We start from the raw sequence: 22,456 nt of genomic DNA on the forward strand, positions 1-22,456 counted from the left end.
TCATACACTTCAAAAATGGTTAAAATGGTAAATTTTGTGTTAAGTATATTTTACTAAAATAAAAAAGGTCCACCTTAAAAACTCGGTGTGAAAATTGTCAATAACATACTTTTACTTTTTTTGTACTGAGCCTTCACAATTCTGTATTTTTAACAGTATGTGTTAAATTTGCTTGAACCTTTTCACCTATACTGCGCTGCTCTGTGCCTTCCGTGTCCTCGCACACCCTGGGCCCCCTGCCCGGAGTGCCTGTCTGCTGTCTGCGTGTGCACCTGGGCAGTGTGTGCTCATTTTTAACACCAGCACGAATCTCAGATGCCCTCTCTCCCAGCGAGTGTTTCTGTTGATAATACCCGCACTCCTTCCTTTTGGCCATCCCCGTGCTGTGTGTGCTTCTGTTGTTGGTGCTCTCTCACTGCATGGCAACTTGCTCACCACGTGAATGTCTCCTTTTCTGAATCCTGCATTTCTGGAAGCAGACGGTGCCTTTTAACTCTTTTTACCTAGAGTCCGGCGCAATGTGTGGCTTCCTGAAAGTGCTACATACACTTTTGCTGAACGAATCCTTTGGCCGGGAAAAAACCTGCACAAAACCTCTCCGTGTAAAAATGGGTTTATACGTTTTTTGAATGTTGTCAAGAGTTCCCTCCTGCTTGCTCCTTCCAATTTCCCTGTGAGGCCTTTCTTTTACGTGGGCCACATATGACAAAGAATAAGTCGGGAATCTTACCATATGCCTGGGAACTTCATATCTGAGGGAGTCCTTCTCAATGGAAGCAAATCAGTAATATTTTGTAAAGCTTTTTCTACTTTAATGTCATCTTATTTTAATGTCATGAAATACGGAGATAGTGTGAAATGCAAAAGAAAATGGAAAAAATGAGTAAAAACACGTGAGAAGATGTTATTTTCTTTGAAAACAAAAATTCACTTATCTATGCAAAATGATGTTTAAGTTGAGAGGGAATGCACAATCAGGATGCAGATTGGTCTCAGAGGATGAAACATTTGGACATTTGGCTGAAACAAACAAGATGAAATTTGAAAGAAATGCAAAGTTTTGGATTTCAGTGCAAAATATAAATCATAAATATATGAAGTGGGGAACTCGTTTTGGTATCTGTGAATTTTAATTTAAATCCACAAGCTTTATGTGACCCACCATTGGGTTTCTTGTACTCAAAAACAAATCATTTGGTACAGCATCCACAAAATATAGGGCCCAGACCCTAGGAAGTAATAGTACCAGTGTCATTCACACCAGTTGGACCCTATCTCAAGTACTGAGTGCTGACCTGGGTGCCACATTTTAAGAGATCCATTGACAAACTTGGAGGTGTTCAGAGGTATCTGCCCACAACGAAGACCTTCCCAGGTCACTGGAAGGCTGCTTAGATTAAGAAGAATGTTCTAAGGGGAGTCCTAAGAGCTGTCTTTACGTATTTCACAAGCTCTGAGGAGGGAGTAAACACTGTCGTCACTGCAGAGGCTGGACTGAACATCAAAGAGAGCAATTTCTAAGTAGGGGACTTTTGCAAAATACAAGGACTTTCAACAAAAACTCCCCTTAAGGTACTGCACTCTGTTCCTAGAAGGATTCAGGTAGAGACCAGGTCAAGATCTGTTAAGACTAGCACGGAAAGGATTCTTGACTTGTGCAAGAGCTTAATTCGCCTTCTAAATTTTAACTCTATAATTCGTTGATTTCCTTTAATAGGAGTTCTGTGGTATCTAGTAAGAACTGGCATTTATTGGACCCTAATGTCCTAGCCAATCCCGTGTTGTAGAGACTATCTTTCCCATTTTGCCAGTGAGGAAAGTGAGACTTAGAGAAGTTCAGCTGACACTTAGACAAGAAGTTCGGGGAATTGCCCAAAGTTCTATAGCTAGTAAGTGGCAGGGGCTGTGTTTCAACCCAAGGTATTTGACTCTAGGGCCCATCTCCTTACCCTCTACCTGAAGCTGCTCCCTGAATATGTTAACATATTTGTTTCATTCATTAAAATGTGATTTATTTCAGGAATATAATCACGTCTTAAGTGTTGAGTGGGATATTTACACGGCCTATCTCTGAAAATCATGAATTAAAAAAAGTATTTTTCTCATTATGAATAAATATACATACTTGCATAGAATTTGAAAAACCAAAGTTATTCATAAGCCTACTACCCTTCGGTAACTACTGTTATTAATTTGATGTTCAATTACTGTGTCCAGTTTTAAAAAAATAAAAGCAGCAGATTGTTTCAGTCAGGGGAAATGTTGAGGCACTGAAAGCTTTGGATACCAGAGCGTGCCCTTAGAGAGGTATCTTAGTCTGTTTGGGCTGCAAAACTAGAATACCACAGACCGGGTGAATTATAAAAAACAAAAATTTATTTCTCACAGTTCTGGAGCCTGGAAGTCCAGGATCAGGATGCCGGCCTGGTCAGTCCTGGTAAGAGCCCTCCTCCAACAGGCAGACTCTCCACTTCTCACACTGGCAGAAATCAGAGAGAAGCAAGCTTTCATAGGGTACTAACACCATCCACGGGGGCTTCAGCCTCATGACCTCACCGCATTCTCATCAGCTTCCAGAGGCTCCATCTCCTAGTACCGCCACACGGCTGGGGGGGGGGGGCGAGTTTCAACATAGGGATTTTAGAGGGGCGCAAACATTCTGCTTATAACACAAGATTTGATTTTTCTCACTTCTAGCCCAGTATTGAACCATAATGCTTCTCTGTGGCACCAAGGCTCACTCAGTAAGGGGAAAAATACTTTTTTCACTGGAATAAACAGATTTTTGTAATATGATGATTGAAATAGAGACATTTATCATAAAATACAATACCTGGAATTGAGTTGTATTCATTCGATGAATATTTATTGTTATCATCTGTGTGGCAATTGTTGGATATACATATATGTGTAGTATTATATATAGTATAATGTATATACTATATAGTAAATATATAGTGTGTGTGTGTGTGTGTGTGTATACATATATATATATATATATGGGTGTGGGTGTGCATATATATGTAATATTGAAGAAGCCAGGTAAGGTCCCTGTTTTCATGGGGTTTACAGTCTGGTGGGAAAGATAGACAATGAATAAATCAACAATTATTCATCAGGCAGGCCAACAGGAAAAAAAAATTTGACAAATATGTACACCTGGGTAACCCAAGCCCCCATCAAGACATGGAATGTTATACAATTCTGGAAAGTTCTCTCTTGCCTGAAATGCGCTTTCCTAGAATTTTTCCTGACTGGCTTTTTTTTTTTTTTTTTTTGATACTCAGTGTTCAGCTTAAATGTCTCTTCCCTGTAACTCACCCTACCCCCCAGAGGCAGCTAGTGTTCAGATCTTTTTCTACCATAGATTAATTTTAGTTGTTCTGGAACTTTGTATAAATAGAACCATACAGTAACTCTTTTGTATCTGGCTTCTTTCACTCAGCCTAATGTTGAGATTCACGCATTTATCAGTAATCCATTTCTTTTTGTTATTGCCAAGTAGTATTCCATTGTATGGGTGTACCAAGTGGACTTTTTCTAGGGTTTGGCTATTATGAATGAAGCTGTTATGAACATACTTATACAAGTCTTTCTGTGGATAGATTTAATTTATCCAGCTTGGGACTCAGAGGACTGTACTAAATCTGATGACCTCCATCTCAACTCTTCATTACATGGATGTCGAGATTCTCAATCTGTCCCCCATGTCTCTGCTATGTTTTCTACATCTTTCTCTCTGTGCTACATTCTGGGTGAGTTCCTCAGATTTATCTTCAATTCACTAACTCTCTCTGTCTGATCTACTGTTTAACCTGTCTATTGAGTATTGAACTTTTAAACAATTTTAGCAAGTATTTTTTTGTATGTAGAATTTCTACTTTATGTTGTCTCCTGTTCATGTTTTAGATTTTATTTTCCTTAATTTCACTGAGTGTTATTTAAGTTCCTTTCAGATTTCAGATATGGATGTTTTTGTTTGATTCTTATGTGAAATATTTTTATTGGCTGTAGGGTATTTTAAAGTTTTTGTTTTGTTTTGATTCATTTGTGAGTACTCTTCTAGGGACTGCTGTTGTTGGAAGTACTGCATGTTTCCTGGGTGGTAGAAACACACACACACACACACACACATTCCAACTGAATTCACAAATTCTAACCATTTTTGCTTTAGTTTCTTTGGTTTTCAATTTTTTTAACGTTTGTTTATTTTTGAGAGACAGAGAGAGAGACACGGGGCGAGTGGAAGAGGGGCCGAGAGGGAGACATAGAATCCGAAGCAGGCTCCAGGCCCTGAGCTGTCAGCACAGAGCCTGACATGGGGCTTGAACTCACGAACCGTGAGATCATGACCTCAGCCAAAGTTGGACGCTTAACCCACTGAGCCACGTAGGCGCTCCTTAGTTTTAGTTTCTTTAAAACTAGTTTCTTTAAAACTTAGAGTTTCCTTTTGTGAGGATAATGTGAATTTGGGCCCTCTACTGCCTCACAGTGCAGGCCTGAGAATCTGCCTTCTCATGAGGAGTTCTGTTCATACTCTCAGCCTTGGGCGGGTGCTTGCCTGGACCATGGTAGTTGAACCCTTTCAGTTTCCTGTTCATGGACAAGGCAGCACTTCCCGGGTCCCAGCTGTGCCCTGGGCCTGTGGCCTAGACTTCTGGCCATGGACTGGCAACAAAGCCCAGCACTGAGGCTGCTAGGAGTTCTGGTCTGTGTCCTCCCCCCACCCCCACATATCTCCCACCCAGGAGTTCCAGGGTTCCCTGTTTCCATTTCTGGCAGCTGATGATTTCCCTTTCTTTTGAGTTTAACTCTTTATTAAACATTTATATTTTTGATGTTTTCTCCAGCATTTTGTATTGTTTAAAGTGGGAAAGGGAAGAGTTGTTTTTTTAAAACGTCTTTTCAGATTATTTTAACTAGAAATTTGTGCAAATTCTTGAATCTCATTAAGCCTTCAGTAAAAGTACTGGAGAAAGTACATGAGTACTTAGCACTTAGTACTTCTGCAATAAAGTAAATATTTTAAAAATAACACAGCTATTTTCTTGTTTTCATTAGCAGTGTAATAATTGTGTGATTTCATTTTTTATCCCCCCCCCCCCCCCCCCGGTTAATCCATGCCTACATGATTATAGCCCAGGGTTGTTGTAACTATTAAATTATTTAAAAAATAATTGTTATTGGAGTGCCTGGGTGGTTCAGTCAGTTAGGCATCCAACTCTTGATCTTGGCATGATCTTGTGGTTCGTGTGTTCGAGCCCCATGTTGGGTTCTGCGCTGACAGCACGGAACCTGCTTGGGTTTCTCTCCCTGTCCCTCTCTCTCTGCTCTTCCCCTGCCAAAACGAATAAATAAACTTAAAAAAATTATTATTGAAGCTTTGAAAGATGATAAAAATAGTACACCTTCAGTGGGAAACTCTCGGCCATAGAAAAGTGTAGGCAGTGTCTAGCAGGTCACTGTGTCTTTGGGCAATATAGATTGTAGGCCAGAATCCACAGGTGGGTGGCACGGAGCCCAGAGTGTTTTTGTTTGGCTGGCACAGTGAATTTGTTGCTGATATTTAAAAATAGGGACATTTCACATAAAATTTAGATACCTGACTTCCCTTGAATAATGGCGTTATATGACTACACTGGGCCTGCTTCCCAAATGGGATCAATTACTTTGTGCCAAACGGTGTCTGCCTCATGATCGCCCTGTGTGACTGAGGCTAACAGCCACTTACCATTTATTGTTACACATTTACTGTCGTTATGTAAGTAGTACAGAAACAGCGCTGTACGTCCATTTCTCTGTCAAAAATAGGAAAACAAAAGGTAAATGGAGAAAACCATGTGCTACAGGAGAAATGGAAGAGAGACTGTTATGTGGAGTTTCCCTGACTGAAATGATCTGCCATTCTTATTGTTTATTTAATTGTGTGAAATAATTGAACATCACACTGATAACTGGTTACCTAAGGGTAGGAGGATTATAATTAATTTTAATTTTTCAAATTCCGTACACGTATATGTATGTTCAGACACCCTGTTAATGCCTGATTAAGGGAGCACTGGGCAGCTGGTAGAATGCAGGGGGCGTTTTCTTGGCTGAGAATGAAGACCGAGAAAGTACAAAAGTGAAAAAGTTAAATATCACTTTTTCCATGTGGAAATTTGTAGCTTTTTCTTTCTTTCTTTCTTTCTTTTTTTTTTTTTTTTTGTTGTTGTTGTTTAGTTTGTGGACACATGGATTATAAGTGGAGCGCTTTTTAGGGGAAAACATGTTTCCATATAGGTTTAAATTCTGTATGTAAATATATTGTTGCCATTTGTTTTGCAGATTGTGGGATTACTGATATGCTTTCCTAAGCCGCAAAAAAGTTGAAGATGTCTAAATACTTAACGGCTTTGACAGTGACCACCCTTGTCGGTGTGGCTGTGGGGGGGTTTGTCCTGTGGAAGGGCATCCGGTGCCGGAGGAGCAAAGCGAGCCTTGACCCCTGGCAACGGCGGAGGCAGCAGCAAGCCCCGGGCAGGAGGGAGCAGCCCCCTCCAGCAGATGACCAGCTGCACTGCGGTGCCCCCAGAGCCTCATGGGAGGAGAAAATTCTCGAAGCAAAGGTGGTGACTGTGTCTCACGAGGCAGAGTGGGACCACATCGAGCCATTGCTTAGGAGTGAGTTAGAAGATCTCCCAGTACTTGGAATTGACTGTGAGTGGGTAAGTTAAAAAGCAAAAATAAACCATGTAAATCTTTTCTGCTTTTCTAACTAGGGACCTTGAATAGTCAAGTAGAGGATAAGACTAAAGGAGAATTAGCTTGTTCTCAACTAGCTCATAAATAGAATTTAGCAGACGGAGAAGCTGCTTCTCTTGTCAGGAGAGGAGAGTGCTTAAAATCATGGGTTCTGGAGTGAGACAGATCTGTCCGAGTCCCATTTTGACCACTTATTCTGTGAACTCAGACAAGCTACTTACCTTCTCAGAGGCTCATGAACTTGTTTGTCCTAGGGCTGTAATGGTAGCTCCCTCCCAGGGCTTTTCAAAGGAGTCAAATAGATAAGCCCTATAAAGGGTTCAGCATGATTTTCACATATAGTAAGTACTCATTAAACATTAGCTACTATAATATTTTAAATAGTATTTTCATAAGGTTGCCATGGAGAAGTTAGTTAAGGAAGTCTATTTAAATGGGAATTATTACACAAAGTAGCATTTAAAGAGATAACATTAAAATCTGAAATACTGTTTGCTGTCAGCCAGGTACTTTGCTGTTTGTTTGCAGCATCTCATTTAATTTCCACAGTAAATCCCGTGTGGGAAGATTCTATTGTTACCTTCACTTTACAGATAGGAGATGGGAGGCATAAAAAGGTAATCGCCGTTTGAGCCCAGGGCTTTCCTAACCATCTGGTTCGTTTTTCTAATAGGTCTTCTTTGGGGAGAGTCGTTACATAGTTGTGATGAGGATCACAGGGTGTGTCTGTTCCTCTGTCATTCTGATTCACGGAGTGACCTTTAATCTCCTTGAAACAGAAGATATTACATAACTATAAATAAATCATAGTTATCATTCCTTGTTGATGTATGTCTTATCCGATGTCTTTTGGATATGTAGAATATGGCCTACGGCCAGGAAGTGTAATCAGAAGAGGCCCTAAGCAGAATAGCTGCCACCAAATCGGGTCCCAGATTTGGTAAGAGGTCAACCAGATGCCAGGGATGACCACGAACGAGAACACTTGACAGCGTCCAGAAGGGTTTAGTAGTCACCCAAGACCTTACGCCCGCTCAAGGGATTTCATCGTATCAGCAACAATAGTTGTTTCTGCCAGTGAGCATGGGTCATCAGGACAGCATTGGACACTTCTGGTCGATTCTGTATACGAAATTCTATCATTTTAGAAATAGTCCAACAATGGGGCGCCTGGGTGGCGCAGTCGGTTAAGCGTCCGACTTCAGCCAGGTCACGATCTCGCGGTCCGTGAGTTCGAGCCCCGCGTCAGGCTCTGGGCTGATGGCTCAGAGCCTGGAGCCTGTTTCCAATTCTGTGTCTCCCTCTCTCTCTGCCCCTCCCCCGTTCATGCTCTGTCTCTCTCTGTCCCAAAAATAAATAAACGTTGAAAAAAAAAAATTAGAAATAGTCCAACAATGATAGAAGAAAACATCACTAAACAGTGAGCTGTAGTAGATTAGGAGCATTCACTTTTGCCAAGCGCCTTGATTTTCTAACTAAATGAAGTATAACTGCAGCCGCAGGGTAGTCTGAAGTGAGTGGTTAGTAACAGCGGTTGATTTAATAATGTTTAATTACTGTAGCAGAGATGTGGATAAGTTAAAGTGGCAAATAACCCAAAACCCACTTCATTTTGGCTTTGGATAAGTATTGAATTCATACTGGATGCCACATCTTCAGGTGTGATTGCATTTCCCTGTTTGCTGCCACAGAAAAGCTTTATGAAGAAAATTATTCTTCCTTGGTGTCGCCATTCTTCCATTTCCCTTTCTCTTTTTAAAAAAATTTTTGTTTTAAATGTTTATTTATTTTTGACAGAGAGGGAAATAGAGCATGCGTGGGGGAGGGGCAGAGAGAGAGGGAGACGCAGAATCTGAAGCAGGCTCCAGGCTCTGAGCCATCAGCACAGAGCCCGATGCAGAACTCAAACTCACCAACTGTGAGATCATGATGTGAGCGGAAGTCGGATGCTTAACCGACTGAGCCACTCAGGTGCCCCTCCCTTTCTCTTTTATTCACTTTTGTGTGCTTGTATAGTTGACATTTTTGTTCTTGTCTAATACAGTGAGTATTTGTTTAGATTTCAAAATGTTTACCTTTTTCTTTGCTCATTTTTTCCTTAGGATCATTTTCTTTAAGGTCATTCTTAGAAGTTTATGTCTTCAAAGCTCATTAAACTAGTTGTCATTGTTCTTGTTTTGAAAGTATCTTTAGTTTGCTCTTAAGCTTGAAAGAAAGGTATTTTACTGGATACAAAATTCTAGCATGGCAATTTATCATCATTTTCAAGACAGTATTCCATTGTCTTCTGGCTTCTGTTGTTGCTGTTTAAAATGACTATCGGTCTAAGTGTTGATTCTTTGTAGGTAATCTAACTTTCTGTAGCTCCTTTTAAGATCTACACTTTGAGTTTGTGGTCCAGAAGATTCAGTATGATGAGGCTAAGTGTTCTTTCTGTATTACCAACATGGGATTCTGAGAGATAGGTAGAAATGAGGATTGATATCTTCTATCAATTTTTATTTTATTAGTAGTATTTTTTAAAGAAGTCATTGCATTTTCTTTCTTTTTTTTAAAGCTTATTTGGGGCGCCTGGGTGGCTCGGTCGGTTAAGTGTCTGACTTCGGCTCAGGTCATGATCTCACGGTCCGTGAGTTCGAGCCCCGCGTAGGGCTCTGTGCTGACAGCTCAGAGCCTGGAGCCTGTTTCGGATTCTGTGTCTCCCTCTCTCTCTCTGCTCCTCCCCTGTTTATGCTCTGTCTCTCTCTGTCTCAAAAATAAATAAACGTTAAAAAAAAAAATTTAAAGCTTATTTATTTATTTTTGAGAAAGACAGAGAATATGTGTATGAGTGGGGGAGGGGCAGAAGGAGAGGGAGAGAGGATCCCAAGCAGGCTCCAGTCCATCAGTGTGTAGCCCGACACGAGGTTCAAACCCACGAATGGTGAGATTCACCTCTGAAATTGAGTCAGACACTCAACCGCCTGAGCCACCCAGGCGCCCCTCTTTTATCAATTTTTGAATTGTCTTTGCAGATTGTCTTTACCCTGTTTGTTCTTCTCTCCACCACCACCCCCCCTCTTTTCTTTCTCATCTTCTCCCTCCTCTTCCTTCTTTCTTGCTGTAATTTGATCAGCTCTATTCTCAACTTTTTATGTTATCCTACATATCTGGTAATCTCTTTTATATTTAACATATTGTAGTCTCTATGGATTCATTCTGCGCGGTTTCTTTAGGTCCCTTTTACAGTCCCCTTTTTCTTTATTTAGTTTTGTCTAATCTGTTTTACTTGCCCCTGAAGTCTTTTTTTTTTTAACCTTTTTATTGTGAAATAAAACACATCAAGAAAAGTGCCTGAACCGAAAATAGCTAAATGATTTATCTAAAGAGAACAGCTGTGTAACTAGAAACTAGGTCAGGAAATAGAAGATTGCTAGTACCCCAGAAGCTCTGCTTATAATCATTGTCCCCCAACAGTTATCATTATCCTGATTTTATAGTATTTACGTTCTTGTTTTTCTTTATACTTTTACTACTTATGCATGCATCCCTAAGCACTGTAATTTAGATTTGCCTGCTTTTTAAATTTAATATATGTGAAACTGTAGAGTATGTATTCTTTTGTGTCTGACTTCTTTTGCTCAACATTGTGAGATTTATCTATGGTGTGTGTGACTGTGACTCTTTGCCATATAGTAATCCCTTGTATAAATATATCATGATTCACTTCATCCATTCTAATATTGATGGGCATTTGAGTTTGTGGTTTGGAGCTCTTACAAATAATGTTGCAATAAATTTATGGACACAATATTATTGGGCATATGTATCTAGGAGTGGAGTCCTACATCATAGAATTGTGTGTATGTTTAACTTACATGGATAATACCAAACTGTTTGCCAAGGAGGTTTTAACTAATATACCCTCCGGTCAGTATTGTATGAGTGTAGCCATTGTTCGGCTGTTTTCAGAAGTGGTTATACTGATTTAACCTCCCACCAAGGCCGTCTTTGTCTGTATCTCGTCAACAGTTGGTACTGTTAGATTTTTATTTTTAATTTTTGTTTATTTTTTGGTACTGCCAGATTTTTATTTTTATTTATTTGGGACTGTCAGATTATTTACTTTTTTACTAAGCCATTTTTTAATGCCTCTTTATTTTTAGAGAGAGCGCACGCATACACAAGTCAGGGAGGAGCAGGGAGAGAGGGAGAGAGAGAATGGCAAGCAGGCTCTGTGCTGTTAGCCCAGAGCCTGACATGGGGCTCCATCCCACAAACTGTAAGATCGTGACCTGAGCCAAAATCAAGAGTCTGACACTTACCTGACTGTGCCACCCAGACACCCCCACGTCTCCTTTTTCCATTCATCAGTTGATGGGCACTTGGGCTGATTCCATAATTTGGTTATTGTAGATAATGCTGCTATAAACATTGGGGTGCATATATCCCTTTGAATTAGTATTTTTGTATTCTTTGGGTACTGCAGTTGCTGGATTATAGGGTAGTTCTATTTTTAACTTTTTTGAGGACCTCCATACTGTTTTCCAGAGTGGCTGCATTGGTTTGCATTCCCATCCACAGTGCAAGAGGGTTCCCCTTTCTCCACATCCCCTTTCTCCACAAGCCACCGTGCCTGTTGTCTCTTGTGTTGTTGATTTTAGCATTCTGATGGGTGTGAGATGGTATCTCATTGTAGTTTTGGTTTGCATTCCCCTAATGATGAGTGACATTGATCATCTTTTCATGTGCCTGTTGGCTATGTGTAAAAAATGTCTATTCGTATCTTCTGCCCATTTTTAAATTGGATTATTTGTGTTTTGGGTGCTGAGTTTGTAAGTTCTTGATATATTTTGGAATCTAACCCTTTATCAGATATGTCATTTGCAAATATCTTTTCCCATTCAGTAGGTTGCCGTTTAGTTTTGTTGATAATTTCCTTTGCTGTACTATAAAGTTTTAATTTATTTATTTTATTCTTTGGTTGAGCATCTTTTTACATTTTATTGATCATTTAGATATCTCTAAGTGGCAAGTCTCTTGCCCCTTTTTCTTTGATTTGTCTTTTTCTTACTGATCTATTATAGGAATTCTTTTTATATTCTGGGTATGAATCCTTTGTGAGTTAAATGTATACCTCGAATGTTTTCTTCCATTCTGTAAATTGCCTTTACATTATTATTTTTTTAAGATTGTATATATTTTTAAACATTTTATTTATTTTTGAGACAGGGAGAGACAGAGCATGAACAGGGGAGGGTCAGAGAGAGGGAGACACGGAATCTGAAACAGGCTCCAGGCTCTGAGCTGTCAGCACAGAGCCCGACGCAGGGCTCGAACTCACGGACCATGAGATCATGACCTGAGCCGAAGTCGGCCACTTAACCGACTGAGCCACCCAGGTGCCCCTTAAGATTGTATTTTAAAAAAAAATTTTTTTTAATTTTTATTTTTGAGAGAGAGTGTGAGCGGGGGAGGGGTAGAGAGAGAGGGGGACAGAGGATCTGAAGTGGACTCTGCGCTGACTGCAGGAAGCCTACTTCGGGGCTCGAACTCACAAACCGTGAGATCGTGACCTGAGCTGAAGCCGGGAGCTCAACCAACTGAGCCACCTAGGCACCCCTTAAGAATGTTTTTTTTTTTTTTTAATTTTTTTTTTCAACGTTTATTTATTTTTGGGACAGAGAGAGACAGAGCATGAACAGGGGAGGGGCAGAGAGAGAGGGAGACACAGAATCGGAAACAGGCTCCAGGCTCTGAGCCATCAGCCCAGAGCCCGATGCGGGGCTCAAACTCACGGACCGCGAGATCGTGACCTGGCTGAAGTCGGACGCTTTACCGACTGCGCCCCCCAGGCGCCCCAAGAATGTATTTTTAAGTAATCTCCACACCCAGCATGGGGCTTGAACTCATTACCCCATGATCAAGAGTTGCATGCTCTACCAACTGAGCCAGCCAAGCACCCCGCCTTTACATTCTTTTTAATATTATCTTTTGATGATCAGAAGATCTGTATGGTACAGTTTAAGAAGTCTTATCCTATTCCTATGCATAAAGATATTTCCTGTATTATTTTCTTGGAGTTTTATGGCATTAATCTCGCACATTTAGATTTATGATTCACCTGAAATTCATTGTGTGTGGGGGTGGGGCTGCGAGGTAGGGTCAAGTTTTATTTTTCCCTCATATGGATATCCACTTGTCCTACCTGGTACTATAAATTGAAAAGATAAACCTTTCCTCACTGCTCAGCAATGCCTCTTTACCTCAGAACATACTATCTGTATGAATAGATCTGTTTATGGGCTGTCTAATAGTCTGTTTTGCTATTCTTGCACCAGTGATCACAAACTATCTTAGTTACTGTTGTTTTATCATGACTCCTGATACCTAGGACAGTGATACTTGCTATCTTGTTCTTTTTCCAGAATATCTTCATCTTAGTCCTTTGCATTTCCTTATACATTTTAACACCTGCTTTTCAGGTTCTACAAAAAAAATTCTTGATATTTTGATTGAGATTGTATTGGCATCAGTAGATCAATCTGTGGGGAATTAACTTCTTAGAATATTGAGTTTTATAACCTAGGAATATTTATTTAGATCTGTAATTTCTCTTAAAAATCGGTAGTTTTCTGTGATTTTAAAAATTCTGTTATAAATGAAATCTGTAAAATTTTTTGTGTTTCTGGTATCTGGAAATGCAGTTGATTTTTATATATTTCTCTTCTATTAAGGACCCTTACTAAACTCATTAATTCAAATTACTTGTAGATTCTTTTGGATTTTTGTGTACACTCTTATATCATTTGAGAAGTGACCATTTTCTTTCTTTCCAGTCCTTATACCTTTTGTTTCTTTTCTTACCTTACTGTACTGACTAGGATCACAGTGTAAGTGCCCAGTAGAAGTGGTGACAGTAGGCATCCCTGACTCATTCCCTATCCCAAAATGACAGCTTTCAGAGGTGCGTAGGTGGCTCAGTCAGTTAAGCATCCGACTTTGGCCCAGGTCATGATCTCACGGTTTGTGAGTTCGAGCCCTGCATCAGGCTCCCTGTTGTCTGCACAGAACCTGCTTCGAATCCTTTGTCCCCCTCTCTCTCTGGCGGTCCCCCATGCTTGCTCTTTCTCTTTCAAAAATAAGTAAACATTAAAAAAAATTAAAAGACTAAATAAATAAATTTTTAAAAATGACAGCTTTCAACATTTTCATGTTGAATATGATATGTGCCATGTTTGGCAATGCCCATGTTTGTTTGTAGATCCCTTTACCAGATTAAATACATTGAATTCTATTCTTGGTTTGTTAAGAGTTGTTGTTGTTTTTTTTTTCATTATGAACAGTTGTTGAATTTTATCAAGTACTTTTCTGTATTTCTTGAGATGACTATGTAGTTTTTCTCCTTTATTCTGTTTTTGTGGTGAAATACATTGGTGTTTTAATTTCTGGAGTAAATCCAGGTTGGTCCTGATGTCTTTATTCTTTTTATACATTGCCGAATTCATTTTGCTAATGCATTTTAGAGGATTTTTTTTTAAACTATGTTCATGAGAGTGATATTGGCTTATAATTTTCTTTTCTAGAAATGACCCTGTCTGATTTTGAGTAAAAGTCTATATTGGCCTCACACAACAAGTTAATGTTGTGTTCTCTGGAAGAGTTTCTATACGATTTCATTCTTTTTTGGGCACCTAAGTGGCTCAGTCAGTTAAGCGTCTGACTTGATTTCAGCTCAGGTTGTGATCTCACAGTGGTGAGATCAAGCCCTTTGTTGGGTTCCATGATGAGCATGGAACCTGCTAAAAATTCTCTCTGCGGGGCGCCTGAGTGGCTCAGTCGGTTAAGTGTCCGACTTCAGCTCAGGTCATGATCTCGTGGTTCATGAGTTCGAGCCCCGCGTCGGGCTCTGTGCTGACAGCTCAGAGCCTGAAGCCTGCTTCCGATTCTGTGTCTCCCTCTCTCTCTGACCCTCCCCCCATTCATGCTCTGTCTCTCTCTGTCTCAAAAATAAATAAACATTAAAAAAATTAAAAAAGAAATTAAAATAAATAAATAAATAAATAAATAAATAAATAAATAAATAAAAATTCTCTCTGCTTCTCCCCATCCCCTGCTTGCATGCATGCTCTCTCTCTTTCTCTCAAAAAAAAAAAAAAAAAAAAAAGATTGTCATTCTTTTTTCCTTAAATATTTGATTAGGATCTACTGGTAAAGCCATCTGCAGTTATTTTTTTTTTTTAAGGGAAGTGTTTGAATTAGGGATATCATTTTTTAATAGTTTTGGGGCTCTTCAGATTTTCTATTTCTTCATGTCTTTTTAAAAAAAAAATTGTTTATTTATTTATTAAGTAAGTAGTCTCCACATCCAACACGGGACTTGAACTCGCAACCCTGAGATCTAGAGTGGCATACTTTTCCAACTGAGCCAGCCACATGCCCCATCTTCATGTCTGTTTTGATAAATTATATTTTTCATCAGAATCTGCTTTCAAATTTTAAAATTATGAGCATAAACATGTTTATAATATCTTCAGGTTTTTTTCCCCAATCAGAAGGATATGTAGAGTTGGCTCCTTTTTCCTTCTTGACATCATTTATTTGTGCTTCTCTCTTTTTTCTTGATTTCTCCTTCTATGAGCTTATCAATTTTATTAGTCTTTTCAAAGAATCAACTTCTCACTTTGTTGATCTTCTTTATTGTATGTTTGTGTTTTATTTCATTGATTTCTGCTCTTTCTCTCATTTTTTTCTTCTACTCGCTTGGGTATAATTTGTTGTTCTCCATTTATTCCTCAAACTACTTTAATCTGACTTCCTACTATACTACTCCACTGAAACTGATCAAGTTGATGGCTTTCTTGTTTTCGAATCTAGTGGACACTTATTTAATAATCCAGTGTTATTCTAGCTGTCAAAAGCACCTGCACAGTTCCTACATAAGACATTCTTCTTGGCTTGCGTGTCTTCATACTTTTCTGTCTCCTATCAGTGTGATTCTTTCCTCTTTTCCTTCTTTTTTTTTTTTTAATTTTATTTATTTTATTTATTTTTATTTATTATTATTTTTAAAAATTTACATCCGAGTTAGTTAGCATATAGTGCAACAGTGATTTCAGGGGTAGATTCCTTGATTCCCCTTACCCATTTAGCTCATCCCCCCTCCCACAACCCCTCCAGTAAACCTCTGTTCTCCGTATTTAAGAGTCTCTTATATTTTGTCCCCCTCCCTGTTTTTATATTATTTTTGCTTCCCTTCTCCTATGTTCATTTGTTCTGTGTCTTAAAGTCCTCATATGAGTGAAGTCATATACTATTTGTCTTTCTTTGACTAATTTCGCTTAGCATAATACCCTCTAGTTCATCCACGTAGTTGCAAATGGCAAGATTTCATTCTTTTTGATTCCCAAGTAATACTCCCTTATATATATGTACCACATCTTCTTTATCCATTCATCCATCGATGGACATTTGGGCTCTTTCCATGCTTTGGCTCTTGTCGATAGTGCTGCTATAAACATGGGGGTGTATGCGCCCCTTAGAAACAGCACACCTATATCCTTTGGATAAATACCTAGTAGTGCAGTTCCTGGGTTGTAGGGTAATTCTATTTTTAATTTTTTGAGGAACCTCCATACTGTTTTCCAGAGTGGCTGCACCAGCTTGCATTCCCACCAGCAGTGCAAAAGAGATTCTCTTTCTCCGCATCCTTGCCAACATCTGTTGTTGCCTGAGTTATTAATGTTAGTCATTCTGACAGGTGTGAGGTGGTATCTCATTGTGGTTTTGATTTGTAGTTCCCTGATGATGAGTGATGTTGACCATTTTTTCATATGTTGGCTGGCCATCTGGATGTCTTTGGAGAAGTGCCTATTCATGTCTTTTGCCCATTTCTTCACTGGATTATTTGTTTTTTGGGTGTTGAGTTTGGTAAGTTCTTTATAGATGTTGGATACTAACCCTTTATCTGATATGTCGTTTGCAGATATCTTCTCCCATTCCATCGGTTGCCTTTTAGTTTTGCTGATTGTTTCCCTTGCTGTGCAGAAGCTTTTTATTTTGATGAGATCCCAATAGTTCATTTTTGCTTTTGTTTCCCTTGCCTCCAGAGACATGTTGAGTAAGAAGTTGCTGTGGCTGAGGTCAAAGAGATTTTTGCCTGCTTTCTCTTTGAGGATTTTGATGGCTTCCTGTCTTACGTTTAGGTCTTTGATCCATTTTGAGTTTATTTTTGTGTATGGTGTAAGAAAGTGGTGCAGGTTCATTTTTCTGCATGTTGCCGTCCAGTTTTCCCAGCACCACTTGCTGAAGAGACTGTCTTTATTCCATTGGATATTCTTTCCTGCTTTGTCAAAGATGAGTTGGCCATATGCTTGTGGGTCCATTTCTGGGTTCTCTATTCTGTTTCATTGATCTGAGTGTCTGTTTTTGTGCCAAATGTATATTTATTTTTGAGAGAGAGAGTGCAAGCAGGGGAGGGGCAGAGAAAGAGGGAGACACAGAATCCGAAGCAGTCTCCATCCAGGCTCTGAGCTGTCAGCACAGAGCTCAACGTGCAGCTCGAACCCATGAACCATGAGATCATGACCTGAGCTGAAGTCAGACGCTTAACCCACCAAACCAGCCAGGCGCCCCTAAAGAGATTTTTTTTTAATAGACTTTTTAATAGTGTGAATTTTACTAATTTTTAAAATTTGGTACAAGTTTTTAAATATGTGGAAACCAAAATAATGGTAATATTAAACATGTCTGGGGATCAACAGATGTGTCCATGGACCACAAATTTATGTCCTCTAATCAACATTCTTTTCTTAAGTGATCTCGTCTGCCTTATAGCTTTAAATACCATTGACATGCTGATGTCTCTTAAAATTAGAACTCTTGTCTTTTATGTCCACCTGTCTACTTGGCGTCTTCCCTTCAAAGGCTAATAGTCATCTCAAACTTATCATGTTCCCAACAGAACTTTTGAGTTTTTTCCCCAAACCAGTATTATCCTTAGTCTTCTCTACCTTTAAGATGAAAGTCAGGGAGACATTCTCCCCACTAAGGGCTGACCAACAGAAATGATAAGATTGAAAATCAGACACAAACAAGCAATTATGGTATGCTGAGTTTCTTCAGTGGCAACATATGTAGAAATTCATAGAAATGGTTGCGGAAATAACATAGCATGCTACCAGATAGAGGTATGCGTTTCCAGATCCCCCTGAATTACTCATGGTAATGTATAATTATATGTAAATCACATGTACAAAATGAGGTTTCTGCCATGTTTGAGAAGCCAAAAGATGCCTTTCTCTTGGGAAGGTGGGGATGGACATGTTAAATATCTTTCTGGCCCCTGGCTCCTGCCTGATGTTTTCTAGAGTCTCTAGCTACAGATGTCCTCACTCGATGGATGCAAATAATTGGTGCACTAAAGATTGAATGAAGTGAAGGTTGTTTTCCAAAGAGCATTGTTCTACAGGCCCAGGCTTCAAGCCTGCTGGAGGTCTACATCCTTTTCCTTACTATTAACCCTTTTCTGGTAATACTTCCTAGTGCTGTCTCCAGAATAGATGTTGCATCCATGTACTTCTCTGCCTCTCCTCTGCTTCCTCCCTAGCCTAAACTTCAAGGGTCTCTTCTGTAGACCTTTGTGGTACCCTCCTGAGTTGCCTCCCAGCTTGGACTCTTGTGCACCTACGGTCCCCGCACCCCGTATGGTAACCAAAGTGAACTTTTAAAAATGAAAATCAGATCATGTCAGTCCTCTGCTTAAAACCATTTCATTGCTTTCAGTAAAACCGAGATATCTTAATTACTTACGTTTACTTAGGGACTTACGTGCTTTGGCCTCTCTCAGCATCTCTGATTTTTCTCCTATTCTTTTCCCACCCTTTTTTTTTTTTTTTATCTTCCTATTGTTACTTTCTAGCCTCATTAAGCCTTTATTGTGTCACTTAAACAGGATAAGCTCATTCATATCTCAAAGCCATGGTCTAAATTTAACTGAAACATAAACTCCACAGACTAAGAATGCTTATTAATCTGTTCAAGCCCAGAAGATGGTCCCAGATCATTCTTCACTCTCTGCTGCCACCATGGGGTCATTTGAAGAATTGTGGGCTTTTCTAGAAAGTTGTACAGCTCTGGACTTTTAAGAATCCTGAAGCCCAAATAGATTATCCACTGGCCCTCAGGAAAGAGACTGTTTAAACCAGTGCTCTCTAAGTGAATCACTGGAATACAGAAAAAGTTTCCATACAAAAATTTTGTCCAAACTTTGATGCTTCATGGCATCATTCATTAAAAGTTTTTACTTTTGTGTATGTTTAATATTATCTGTGACATATTAGTATAGTACTACATGTTTATAATGTATAAATGCGTATGTATATATATGTTATGTATGTCACAGACATTTTTATGAGTTGACTAAAGAACACTGGATTAAATAATGCTAATGAAATTTAAATGTGTCTTTTTTTGTTGTTTTATTAAATATAATGTTGGTAAGCCAAGGATTCCATTGTTTTCCATAAGTAGTCAGTGATGTCAAGGCAAACAGATACTAGGAAGCAAAAGGGGGGAATGTGAGAAAGACTAGATTAGATGTCTTATTCTTTAAGCCAAATTGACTCTGCTAAAAGCATTATTCTTCCAATGACACATTCCACATAAATTGGGTACCTATTTGAATCATAAACATTTGAATTCCTAGTGGAAAAACTGTATGTGATCCATTGGATCTTAAGCACAATCCTGAAACAGTATTAAAAAGACAACTTACTATCTAGTTATTTATTTAAAGTATTTTAGACAATGGAACACTACTCAAAAGATGTACAGAGATCCAGCCTTAGGAATTTGCAGTGAGTATTATGTCACATTAACAGTGCTAAATATTAGAAGAAGAGATGTATAGCTTTTTCTTGGAGAGCTGGTATATGGAGGAAGGGAATTCTTCACTGATAAAAAGCCACATCTGGATGAATTGTTATAGAACAGGAACCAGTAGTCAAGTTTCTTGTAGGTCTTTTTTGACCTTGGCTAAGCCCTAAGAAATAGACACCTTAGAAATCAAACTGGCATGCTTTGTTTGAGGATATGGAAATAACCCTCATTGATAAAGCACTGCCTGAGGAAGGAGATCCTAAGATTTTGTGAGTTGGGCCATGATTTTACTTAGTGAAGTAGAAGTCAAAGACAAGGGCTCTCTGGATTTTGTTTTTAACAGAAGCTCTGTGATCTTAACTATTTCCTTTCTGTGGTTTTGGTACCTCAACTCTGAAATATCCTACCTCTGATTACTTGTAACACTTTGAGTCACTCCTTTGGTATTTACCATGCAATTTGTGTGGATTGTACCCTACTAATAAGGCTCTAATCCCTAAGGCAGGTTCCATCTGTTACATAACTTCATATCCACGGTGGCACCTGGTACAATGCCTAGCCCTCTGATACATAGCAGTGAGAGAACTGCATTGCCCAGAGCAGCGTTCCCCGCTGTGAATATTTTGGGCGGATGATTGGTTGTCGTGAGAGGCTATCTGGTACCTTGTAGGATGTTTGGTAGCATTCTGGCCTCTACCTGTTAGATACTTGTGCACCGGCTCTCCAAGTTGTGACAACCCAAAATTTCTCCAGACATCGTCAGATGCCCCTGGGATATGGGAGGGGGCTGCAAATGAATCTTGGTTGAGAACTGCCCTTCCAGATTTGGGAATTTGGGTTCTAGTCCTAACTTTGTCATTATCCCTCCTCGTTCAGGCAAACCGCTTCACCTGTAGGTCCTAAATTTCCTGTCCCGAAAAATGAGAAGGATTGGAATTTATTGGATATTTAACCTGGGTTCAGTGGATAGCTTTAGAGGACTTTTCATTAATGTGAATTTTGCATGTAAATTTTTCTAGGAATGACTTCTTAGCTGTCAGCTCTTTTCTCCAACTTTGAAGTAAGTATCTGTTACCTCAAAAAGATTAAAACTAGATCAGTTAATATAAAAAGTTATTTCCATCTCTTAAGGTATAAGGATCCTAGCTCAGGCTCAGTATACATTTTTTTTTTTCTTAGTGAACACCATTTGTGATCATAAAATGCTGAGAAAGCACCTTGGGCTACCAGGATTTATTATATTGGCAGGTACCGCTTACTTCTGGTACTGTGTTTCCTACCTCTTTCAAAAATTGGATCTTGAGGCAGTAACGATAAGGTAAATGAGTAGAGTTGCTAGCATGCGTGTTGGAGAGTCTGGGTAACGAAAAGGGTGTTTATCATTTGGTGCTCTACCTCTTAGACTTTTTTCACTTAGACTTTTAAAACCAGTATGTTTCACGTGACTCAGCCACCACTCCTCTGTGTCACCATTTATGGACTGCTCACATTTCAGGCTCACATTTGGGGCCCTCAGTAACCTTTGTTTAGGCTGCTGCTTCACAAAGTCCATTGTGCTTGCTGGCATCGGCTCATCCTTCGATTTGAACCAAAATTTGGCCAGCCACTTCCCTTGGGAAGTTAAGGAATTACTTCTTAGAGTTTTTCTTGCCAGTTTCATGTTGTACTTGGTGCTGTGGTAGGGTATGAACTGTGGCTCTGTTTTCCTCTTGCAGGTGAATTCGGAAGGCAAAGCCAGTCCCCTGTCACTCCTTCAAATGGCCTCCTCGAGTGGCTTCTGTGTCTTAGTTCGCTTGCCAAAGTTGATCCGTGGCGGAAAAACACTACCAAAAACATTATTGGATATTTTGGCAGATGGCAGTATTTTAAAAGTTGGAGTAGGATCTTCAGAAGATGCCAGCAAACTGCTGCAGGACTATGGCCTCGTTGTTAAGGGGTGCCTGGACCTCCGGTACCTAGCCATGAGGCAGAGGTATGGTTTGTATGAGTGCTTCGATTCCTGTAGCTGCGGGGCAAATACTTTAGCAAGATTTGTAGATTACTGAAAACGCTAATGAAGCATCTAACATTTTTTAGAAGCCTAGAGGCTTCTGAGATGCATGTAAATTTGTGAGGAAGAATTCCAACTTCTGAGAAGACTGCAGTTATCCACGGTTGGTTTTTTCAGATGAAACATCGATGAGGTGCCCACCATAAGCTACAGGTTGTAAACTGATGGCCCCACCAGCTAAATTAGGACCGCAGGTTTTGTTTTTGTTTTTTTCCCGTATGAGATATTTGGGGATTTTTTGTGTAAATCCAGAAGATTTAATGTAAAAGTCTGTATTTTGGACTGCTTTTGAAAAATCAGATGGTTTGACTATGGGAGGTCAAATGGTTCTACATGGTGACAATTGCTGGGGAGCAGTTGGCCTCTTTAGAGGCGCATGTTCTGTTCAGTTTGCAGGAGTCCCACCTCTCCCTTTGTAACCCCAACTCATCCTAATAAGCATTTGAGTTTGCAAACCCTGCTTTAGGCCAAAAAATTTGGTAGACCTAATCCTTTAGTGGGAGGAGGAGAGATTTTCCTTTTCCTTGGAATTCTGTTCTTACAGAAATTCTATCCTAACGTTTTTCTCAGGGAGTCGGAATTACCTTCTCATGTATAATTACAGGTCCTCATTTCAGTAATGTGGAGTGAAGCAGCCTCTCTCCTTGCCTCAGGTGACACTGACATTAAAGTTTGGAGGATTTGATAAACTAAGAGAAGGACTGATTAAAATCTCTTTTTATCATAATTTTTCAGGGTAAACTGAAATTTTAGTTTAGTATTTTGGCTTATGTAAATAAGACTTGTGATTTTTTTCAAGAAATA

At 39.4% G+C, this 22,456-nt stretch overlaps 1 protein-coding gene across 3 annotated transcripts in view; it reads left to right on the plus strand.

The window, feature by feature from the left end:
- EXD2 (exonuclease 3'-5' domain containing 2) overlaps positions 1-22,456 on the plus strand; it is an 88,515-nt gene that overhangs the window by 42,288 nt on the left and 23,771 nt on the right. For 2 of the 3 annotated variants that reach the window (XM_045448112.1, XM_045448111.1), the window contains 2 exons: positions 6,328-6,707; positions 21,318-21,574. In XM_045448112.1, coding sequence (XP_045304068.1) covers positions 6,375-6,707; positions 21,318-21,574 — 590 coding nt within the window. In that variant the 5' untranslated portion in view covers positions 6,328-6,374. Of the gene's footprint in view, positions 1-3,605; positions 3,756-6,327; positions 6,708-21,317; positions 21,575-22,456 lie in introns of all 3 variants that reach the window. The other variant, XM_045448113.1, reaches the window with a different exon arrangement.

The sequence above is a fragment of the Leopardus geoffroyi genome, chromosome B3 (genome assembly GCF_018350155.1).
Source record: "Leopardus geoffroyi isolate Oge1 chromosome B3, O.geoffroyi_Oge1_pat1.0, whole genome shotgun sequence".
Classification (NCBI taxonomy): domain Eukaryota; kingdom Metazoa; phylum Chordata; class Mammalia; order Carnivora; family Felidae; genus Leopardus; species Leopardus geoffroyi.